The sequence below is a fragment of the Poecilia mexicana genome, unplaced genomic scaffold, assembly GCF_051168715.1.
Source record: "Poecilia mexicana isolate PSO_F unplaced genomic scaffold, ASM5116871v1 scaffold_21, whole genome shotgun sequence".
Classification (NCBI taxonomy): domain Eukaryota; kingdom Metazoa; phylum Chordata; class Actinopteri; order Cyprinodontiformes; family Poeciliidae; genus Poecilia; species Poecilia mexicana.
This window is the reverse complement of record NW_028263390.1, coordinates 13,564,612-13,574,886: the sequence shown is the minus strand read 5'-3', so window position 1 is coordinate 13,574,886 and position 10,275 is coordinate 13,564,612. Positions and strand designations below refer to the sequence as shown.

The window sequence follows — 10,275 nt, the reverse complement described above, 5'->3', positions numbered from 1 at the left end:
ATACACGCACACACGCGTGTATAGTAGATATGTTCTCAAAAAATTCGTCTTATACAGGGTGATGTTTCTCAGTCAAACAAAGCTTGTTATGACCCTGTTAATATGATCATCCCTGTTTCTTTTAAAAAAAAATTTTCCAAGTCACTCAAATGTGATCAAAGGCTAAATAATCGGGGCTTTGATGCAATCATGCGACCATCAATCGTGTTAAATTGACACAATCAATGACAGCGAGCTTTTAAGCAGTCACCTGATAGCGATCCCAGATGGGGGGTGGGGGACTAACACGTAATCTAACCGTATAGAGATCCTATTTTAGGGATACAGTATAGACACAGAGAAGCTCCTCTAGTAAGCATGCCGTTGTAAACACCAACCATGTTTCCCCCTGGGCGACCCGGGCTTTCTATAAACATATATCTGCTGTAATCTGCTACCAGTGGAAAGTTAAACCCTATAAAGATTCCAACTGCTGTTCGCTAGTCAGACTTTTACAGAGTGAGAAAACTGGCGATGAACAGCTGATTTTATTATCACTAACTCTAACAGCAATATTATGTTTGCACTTCTTCGGCTTTCATCTACCTTCTGTTCATAGCAAATGTATCAACACCCCATTGAATATGTGATCATGGAGACTGCACAACAGATAAGGACAGGGGTGAAGATGTGGTGAACTTTAAAGTAAAGTTGAATTATAAAACAACATCCCAAGCTCTGAACATCACCGTGGGCTTGACTTAATCCAGCTAAAATGTGGAGACTAGCTTAACTAACCTGTGATGACATGACTCCAGGAGGGATAGCCTAGACAAGAATAGCATTTGTTCAGGAAGCAGTTCGCTTCTAAGATCATTTAATTTTTTTTTTTAGCTACATGCAAAAATGCTATTTGTGATAATACACAATCATTGTGTTGTTGAGATGATAGCAGCATCATTTTAAATAATTTTTTCCCCCTCATCAAATAGGAGGAAGGATGGAAACAAATAAAGGGCGGTCCTGGAAAAAAAAAACTGTCAAAGGGCTACTAAAGAGTTAAATTAATGCAATGATTCTCCTAGGTTGTGCTTGTGCCAGGAGTTAACAAATGCTATCCTATCCTAAGTTATTTTTGCAAAGGAGAATGTCAAAAGGCTGGTGATGACACGGTGCTTCTATCTTTGATGGCAGCAAAAGTTGGTTTTCATAAAACATTAACTTTGGGTTAAAAAGGAATATGTTTTATTGATTTTTGCAACCGAGAAAATAGTAAATATTGTAACATTTTCTTCAATTTTGTTGTTACTGACTACAGGAAGAGAAAGTTTGAGTTTGTAACAGTAAACTCACAAGAAGTGTGAATACTTGTCCGGCACCTTTACATTGTGTCACCTTAATTCACATATCACAAAGTTATTTGTAACTGGATCAGTGTTGTCAATATCTTATTGTGCCAATAAAGTTTAGGTAGAATCTTCTGCATTTCTTAGAAACCTCAGAATTCCTGAAAGAAATAAATTGTTTGGCATGATTGAGATCACAATTCCCACACGTCACTGGAGTGATCTTGACACTGTAGCCTATGCCTGCTTTGTTTATGCATTTGCTCCTAGCTTTGATTAATGATTAATATGTGCTGTAGCTGTCACTGTATTGACTCAGTGCATCTTGCTTTGGCTGGATCCAGCAGGAGTGCTGATATTATCTGTGGCAGTGTGGTGCACGCTGTCAGATGGAAAATAAATAAAATAGATCACCACTGCCAACTGATAAGATCATTTATAAATAGCTTTCTTTGAAAAATACTTTCTCTTTTTTTTATATCAAAACAGCTGACTGATTGTCCAAATCCATTAAGTAAAGGCATGACTGGGGGTGTTGCTTTGCTGTTAGCAAATCGTAAAAGTTTGCAGAAGACATTTTTTCCTAAAGAGCTTAGTTATCAAACATTTATAGACAGCAGTAAAACGTTTTGTCCTTACAAGTAAAGTGCATCCCCACTCTTCCATGTCCCTCCTTGTTATCCTCCGTCTCGGGATTTTTTATGTGCTATCCTAATGCACATACTAGTTAGTGTATGTGCATTAGGATCTCTTCCATTACTAGTGTAAGAGGAAATAGCATTTTTTTTCTCCTTGTGTGTGTCAATGAAAGGTTGATTCACAACCCTTTTTAGAGGTTTGGACCATTATTTGTGCATTAGAAAAGTTATTGTTTGTTTTATTTTGTCTGTAAGTAGAAATCATATTTACTAAATGTTTTCAGTGGGCGACATTGAGTTTCAACAGCAACTGACAAATGAGCCAAGACTTGTGTCACCCTCATTCAAAAGGTAACTGGAATATTCTTGCTTTAAAAATGAATAAATGAATAAGTAAAGTATTATAAAATTCTGTCCAATAACCACTTAAGATATTACGATCCTTTAAAACGTTGTTGGTTGCACTTGTGAACATTATAAACATAGAGCTTTGCAACATTACACTGAGACGGTGAATGGAAACACAGCACTGCAGCACTATACATCACATCTGATACAAAATAAGTAATTTTCTCAGCAGTACATTCTCAGCTGGTTCCTCCATTTTTTATTTTTTTTTTACTGTGACACGTCAGCATGTCGTTATGGTAACTCTTGCTGACCTTACCTGTTGTGTTTATGTGTTTTTTGTAAAAACAGAACCCATACAGTCAGTACATCATCCAGTTAGCAAGTGGCTGCAGTGACAGTTTTTCAAGTGTCAAAGTGAAAGAGACTCAATATAAATGCTTGTCAAACCTTTTCTGATTTGTTATTGCAAAAACAATTAGAAAAGCATGTACAATATTGCTGTCCTTCTTCTTCACAATCGTTAGTTTGCTCCATAAAATCCATATAAATCACATTAAAAGGTTGTGTTGGAAACATGACAAAATGGCCAAAAGTTAAAGGTGTATACGCGTGCAAGATGCTGGAGAAGCTTTACTCGTTTTTAACATGTTGTTTTTACGCTTTGCTGACAGAAATGTCGTGTGTGGCTTAGTTTCAGATTGCATCAGCGCATGTACCTGTGTGGGGATATAGCTCTTTGAACTTGTGTTTGTGGGTGATAACTTGGAGCCCAGCGGAGCGCAAACACTGTCTAACCTTCACCTGCTCCTGTCACAACTGGTTTCTTCCCACTTCGGCAGCCGGAGGTTAAAGGATAAACGTCAGACTGTTCATCCAGTCCCCAGTGTGGCCACCGGCTGTGAGGAAGCTTCAACTCTGAGCTGTTTTAATCAAGCTGATTCCAGTTTAACCTTAGTTACGAAACCTCAGCACAGTGCAGGACATGCTGCATTTAGATTTTAATTACAGGGAAGATTTGGCCTGTTTTCTGGTGTCACTGACACTTATCTTTATCTTTTTTTTTTCTTTTTTTGCTCATTAGTTACCCTAACATTTGCCTTCTTCCTTTAAAACATCAGCAGCGTGTCTCACTGAATCGAAGCAGCTATTTCCAGATGTGGGGTTTATTGGTTAAAAAAAAAACAACTCCTGACTCGTCTGTAATAACATTTTACACTTTTTTCATCAAGATGAATGACTTCTGTTCTTTGAAGGAGTGAAAGAAAAAAGAACTGGCACAGATGTATTCCACGTGGCAACAGATTTTGGCTTTACATTTGGAGGAATCAAATGTCACCACAGAAATCCCCGACTGTGTTCCATAAAAAAAAAAAATTAAATAACAGAAACACAGTTTGATGCTCTGCACACGTCAGACATTCTGACGTCCCTTTCATCTAAAATAAAAAATGGAACGTCCTTGTACATGTAAACAAATAGGCCTGTAGATGAATTACGTCCAAATGTGCCTCAGTTCATTTCGTGTTATCAGTCATTTAAACTTTCAGGATTCCTTCCTTGTGCTTTCATTATGTCCATCATCTGTTAGGTTTTGGGTTGACCTGCATTGCATTGGACATTTACAAACTGACGTGATGTTTTAATGCATTCCATATGGAAGCAAAAAAAAAATTGCTGACATTGTACCACCAGATGGCAGCAGAGCTGGCTGGACACTAGTCGTATTTTCTTTATAGCAGGAAATCAGTTGCATTATGCCAAACTCCAATTAGAGGTTAAATTGCAAACTACATATAGTTTGCCATAGTATGTCAATGTGTAGTCTATTTAATGACTACACATCACAAGAAGGAGGGTAGGTAAATGTAGATCACTGAGATTATGGCAAACTAATAAACTTGCTTTCTTTTCTTGATATCTCAAACAGTGCATAATAGTCTAGTCACGTTTTCCATTTAAATAATACTGGTCATTGCTTATTAAACTCAATCAAAAACTGAACTGTCAGCTTGATCTCAAAGTTCTAATGAATCAGATGAGTAATTATGACCCTGATTTTGTTGGACATTTTTTTTCTCTCTACCTCAAGGGAGCAGCAGAGAGCTACTGTGAGATAACGTTCAAAATCAAGTTCGTCAATGAGTTTTAACAGTTGTAGCAAATCAACTTTATTATCAGCACAAACCTGGTTGGATTTCAGTCCAGAAACATTATAAGATACATTAGACAGAGGTGCTTTCCTCCATCTAAAACATAATCCTCTATCTTAGGCCATACATGCCCTTATGTAAATGCCCTTTACCTAAGGGCATTTAAAAAATAGGTCAACAAGAAGAGACAGTGCAAGACTTTGTTGTTAATGGTGCTACACAAACCATCAATAATGATATTAATAGACGATACAACAGTAGTAAATACATAGAGATACTTAAAGCTGTAAATTCTACTTTGTTATTACTGCAAACCTAATGCATATTGAATTTCATCGAGGTGGTTGATAACAACAAAAAAAAAACCATATACTTTGAGAAAGTATATTGATAGAAATGCATATAATAATTATGATTAAATGGCTCATCTGAGGGTGATTAAACAACAACAAACACATTTTAATGCATTCTTAATCAAACTTACATCTTTGTTCATGTTGCTGAAAGAAAACAGTAAACTTGGGAATGAATGTGAGGAATGTTATGCAACGACGAGCCACCATGAGTCAACGGTACAACCAACAGAGTCCGAGCAAGTCCTGTTTAAAGCTGGAGCTGATTAGCTGGCCCTGCCCATATCTGGAGTTTTAAAGAAACCCGAGATGAAAAGGTGGGGGGGGGAACTCCATGTGTGTATTTATGTGATGTTATCCTGACAGGGAGAATAAGACGAGCAAGAAGAGGGGTGTGTGTGTGTGTGTGTTTGGTAGAAATGGAGCTTGCGAACGTGAGGAGGGAGGTACCAAAACGTTCAGCGGACTGCACACATGTGCAACAGAATCTGCTTTCAGGAATGCGTCATTAAGATGAACACAGTCCTGCTGGAGAAGGATCCATACTTGTGTGTGAGTTTGAGTCTGAACAGAGGTCATTTTGACATGGTAGAGATTCAATAGCTCTTTAATGGAGTTCTGGAGAGGGGAATGGAAGATGGGGTAAAAACAGCAAAAAGTAAGCAAAAAGATGGACTAAAGAGAACCATACAGACCAGATGGGCATGTGCAGAGAGAAAGTGAATGTAGGATTGCTGCTGCGTTTGGCTGCTCTGCTTACAGCGCTGTGTTGGTGCATTCACATTGTTTACCTGGAAATCAGCTGGCAGAGCTCCCCCCCACCCTCGGCTTTGGGACATCCCACCCAGCATGACCTGAACCGGGACCAACAACAAACCAGAATGAAACATGGCCCGGCGGAAGAGCAGAAGAAAGACTTTGAAAGCAGAACCTCTTATCTTCACGCACTCATCCAGGACGGTCAGGTCAGGAAGCAAAACGTGGACAAAGAACAGCTGCTGCCACAGTGCTGCCCACCTCTCAATCCTCACAGAAAGGTATGGTCATGATTGCAGTGTGGTTATAATTGTTGTGACCACATTGGATCCTAATTCAGTGTTATCAGTCTAACAAGTGGGTCAGTATGGACCCGTTTGCTTCATCTCTGTGAATCACTCGGTAATCCCAAGAGGGCGATGATGAAGGAAGAACGGTCAGCAGAATCAATGCATGTTCAATGTTCTCTTATGAAAACTTCAAGGAAGGGTTTGTCAATCTGGCTTTAGTTTCTTCAAAGCTGTGTTTTTGTTTTTTTGGTTTTTTTTTACAAATGTCCACCGCTTCAACAGGCATGGATTGGCAAGTATGAAGAGCTTTGCACAATTATACATACTTCTTGAATTTTTTAACATATCACTGTTCCAGAATAAACTTCAGTGTATTTCACTGGGACTTCATGTGTTAGACAGTGAAAGGATTACCATTATGTTTTTTTTTTCCTTTTGCTGTAATTACAGCAGCAAGTCTGCCAGAGGAATTTCTTTACTAGCTTCGAACAACCAGAAGCTACTTTTTCTCTAATGTAAAATAGCCCAAACTCAGTCATATTTAATGGAGAGCATCTGAGAAAACCAATTTTCTAAGGCTTGCCACTTATTTTCCATTGGATTTTGGTGTGTTGATACATATAGCCTCAAGTTGTTTTTTTTCCCTAGTCTCTTTATCCCTGTCAAGGGAAAGCAACCCCACAGCTCGATGCTGCCCCAGGTATGTTTGGGGTGACGGCGTGCCCAGAAGAATTTGTAGTGCAAGTTTTCAACTTCACATAGTAGTTTGCATAAAATTCGAGCACATTCTTCCACACGTTTGAATTATTCCTGCATGGCTTGAGGCAAATTTTAAATCAGTCATACTATGACCTACTTTTACCAATAGTTCTCTTCTTGCCCCTCTTCCAAAAAGCCCTGCTTTGTAGAGTTCAGCAATAATAGATGTCCACAGAGTCTCCCACCTGTGTTGTTGATCTGAGCAAATGCGCAAAAGTGGACCACTTTGCTGCTTCTCTAAATAATACTCCCCTTCCCATGCCTGGCCTGTCAACTTAGGTGGACATTTCTTGGTTTACAGTTGTATCTTGTATCTCTATCCATGTTTGAGTGGATCGTATATTTCTCTGTGAGATGTTAAAAGCTCCAAAAAAAAAAAGTATTTTATAACCTAACCTTGTTTTTAATAACTTTATCGCTGACGTTGCTTTTATGCCTCTTGGTCTTCATGATGCTGTTTGTTCACAAGAGTTCTCTGACAAATCTCTCAGGTTGTTAAAAACTGTGAAGGCCTCTGGAGCCACCCAGGAGGAATCTGTGACTTCTGTAGGCTGTGTCTTCCTCCTCCGTTGTATAAAGCGGTGTCATAGTAAAGAGGGGTTGAATGAATTGCACTCCACAGTGCAATGCATTCACTCTTCTGACTTTATCCTGTGAAAAGTTTGCTAGGCCATGCGTTGGTATTTTCTCTCTCCTTGACTTTGTGAGGATTAGTCTATAAGATTAGTTTCAGTGACATGTCAAAATGTGGAGGAAGTCTGAGCGTTTCTCGCAAAACAATGCGACTCATGCACTGTGAGCGTCAGCTGCAAGATCCCTTGTAAAGATCTGTTCAAATGCAGTGTCTTCTGGAGCAGACGGCTCCACACACACACAAACACATGCACACACACTTCAGGAGGCTGAACCTGATAACTTGCTGAACCTGATAACTTGCGAGATGTGAACTCCTTTGTTTTTAGTCCGTCTTCATGTCTTTCTCTGTGATTATTTAATCCCCTTATCTTCCTTTTAGTTCCCCCGTCCCATTCTCCTTCACACAAGATGCACACTCACTCAAACACGCGTGGCAAGCTTGCCCTTGCCTGATCCCGATCTTGCCTCCTTTTATTCCACTCCGCTGCTTTTCCTTATTATGTTCTTTAAAGCATTCCCCACCCATTCTAGTTTTGCCTTTTAATCTTTTACAGCCTAAATTACCTCAAGACACATGAGCAACAGTGAGTTTTAAATGCCACAAAAATCACTGCAAGGCTATCATGCTGCAGTGTGAGATGAGCACTTGCACGCACCATCAATAATACAAGAATGCCATATGCTGACTTTCTCTGATTCTTAACTCAAATTTTGCCTCATAAGATGCCTCGGGGGGCCTCAGTAGAAATTCCGTGTTATGTGTTGCTCCTCCTTAAGTGTTTCTTTCTCGCTACTTTCATTTCTCCTTCTCTTTACTCCCTTTAGGCTCTCATCTTGAAGATCACAGCACCTCTTTTGCTCTGCCATGTTTAGCATCCCCCGCTCTCATCCTCTCTCTTGCTTTCTCGAGTCTTGTGTCATGGGAGCTCACTTCTCATTTTTGTGTCCACTTCTTATTTCGTCAACATTATTTCATGCATTGCAGATGAAATAATAAGCTGCAAAGCAAAGCTGATGTTCTGGAAGGAGGATGGTAGGCATTTAAGGATTACAGTGTGAAGATTTAAATAAATATTGAGGCAATTTTAAAGAAAGGCTCTTAATATTTAGTGATTTTTATTTTTCAGCTGTGTCATTGCAATAGCAAGAATTTAAAAACGTATGGAAAATTTGTATATTTGAGTTGTTCGCTTTGGTCTGACTGTTTCAGCCACCAAAACATGAAAAAAAATCGCACCTTACAAATGTCTGTCTATGAGCTGATCTGAGCGATAAGAACATCTTCAGTCATGATTAAACACATACAAGAGTATCTTAATAACGTATAACATCAGAAATCATGGGAACATTCTCCATTTTGCTACATTATAACCACAATTTTGTGGTTGGTTTGCAGTTGTGTGTCCTCTTTTCATTTTAGGACAATAAATTCTTTCATGAGAGCTTAAAATATGTACTCTTATAAAGTTTAACCTACCGTACTTTTCGGACTATAAGCCGCTACTTTTTTCCCACACTTTGAACCATGCGGCGTATAGCCCGGTGTGGCTTTTCTGTGGACTTCAACCGCTGTGGGGGGGGGGTCTTTAGCAGGAAGTCAAAATTGGAAATCAAAGAAGAAAGTGCTCATTTTCGTTTAGAACAAGCACATGCTAGCAGCAGGCATGACGGAGAAATTTCTTCAAACTCACATGATGCAGCTTTTAAGTTGAGCAGTACAGGAGGGAAACAGAGCCGCTGTACGTAAGCTGAGACGGAGAACTGCATCCTTAATAAATCTAGCAGATTTATTAGGACGCAGCCCTCTGCTGCCCTCTGAAAACCAAGAGCGGCGGAGATACCATCGGGTTATAGCCCGGTGCGGCTTATGTATGTTTCCAGTTTTGTTTTTTTTTTTTTTATTGTAGCTGCGGCTTATAGTACAGTGTGCTCTATAATCTGGAAAATACAATAATTTTATTCCTTCAAATAACAGCTGTACTATTGAACTGTACTACATCTGCTGAGATTAAAATACACAAATCTATTTCCATCCATCCATCCATCTATTTTCTTTACACCCTTGTCCCTTAGTGGGGTCGGGAGGGTTGCTGGTACAGATCTATATTTTATATACTAAATATATCATTCTGAAAGTTGCACTATATTTTATTTAGGGGCATCAGATTACAGAGGGCTAAGTTTAAATTCACACCATATCTTTCAGATGTTTATTTGCAATGCATTTTTAGTTGCTCTACGAAATAAAATCCACTGTGTCTTTCTGTCAGTATGTACATTTTTAAATGTGCAATTGAATGACAATAAATTCTGTCTATGTCTTGTGTAAGGTGATAAAATATGAAAAACAACAGGGACAAATGCTTTTGCAACATACATACATTTATGTAAAAACCCGCGTAGAATCCAACAATGCTGGCAGAAGAGCCAAAGAATCTGAAGAATTTTACAAATCTTTTACTTAGATACACTGTTTTAAGAAAGCTAAGTATTTTTTCCATAGCTGTAAGTAAATGCATTTAAATATATTGAAAGTATAGTTAACAGATATATTATATACCTACTGCAGATGCATAGCTTTTTGACTGACAGCACTTATGCATAATACAAATACAATGTGCAACTGCTTTCCCAAAAACATCAGCAGACCTGGTGTTGCCAGAAAAAAATAATAAGAACCTGTATAAAATAGGGCAGGAAACATTCTTAAAAACTCATTTTCAAAATTCCACTCTGGAGCATGTAGCGCTGGAAGATGACAGGACAAGCTGAGCTGACAAAGGCTGTCTTCAATAATGAACTCTGCGTGTGTGCGTGTGTGTGTGTGTGTGTGTGTGTGTGTGTGTGTGTGTGTGTGTGTGTGTGTGTGCGTGGGGGTGCGTGTGCGTGCGTGTGTGTGCGTGTGTGTTTAAAAGAGACTGCTATGGGGTTTGTTTTCGAGAAAAGCAGTCTCGAGGAAATCTATTCTCTCAGCTGTCAGACAGCCAAATAAATGGAAACACGTCTTCTTTAATCAT

At 38.9% G+C, this 10,275-nt stretch overlaps 1 protein-coding gene across 1 annotated transcript in view; it reads left to right on the top strand.

Moving 5' to 3' along the window:
• Nucleotides 1–5,146: 5,146 nt before the first annotated feature.
• mettl24 (methyltransferase like 24) overlaps nt 5,147–10,275 on the top strand; it is a 35,896-nt gene continuing 30,767 nt past the window's right edge. Inside the window, exon 1 of the mRNA XM_015012985.2 lies at nt 5,147–5,854. Coding sequence (XP_014868471.2) covers nt 5,516–5,854 — 339 coding nt within the window. The 5' untranslated portion in view covers nt 5,147–5,515. The remainder of the gene's footprint in view (nt 5,855–10,275) is intronic.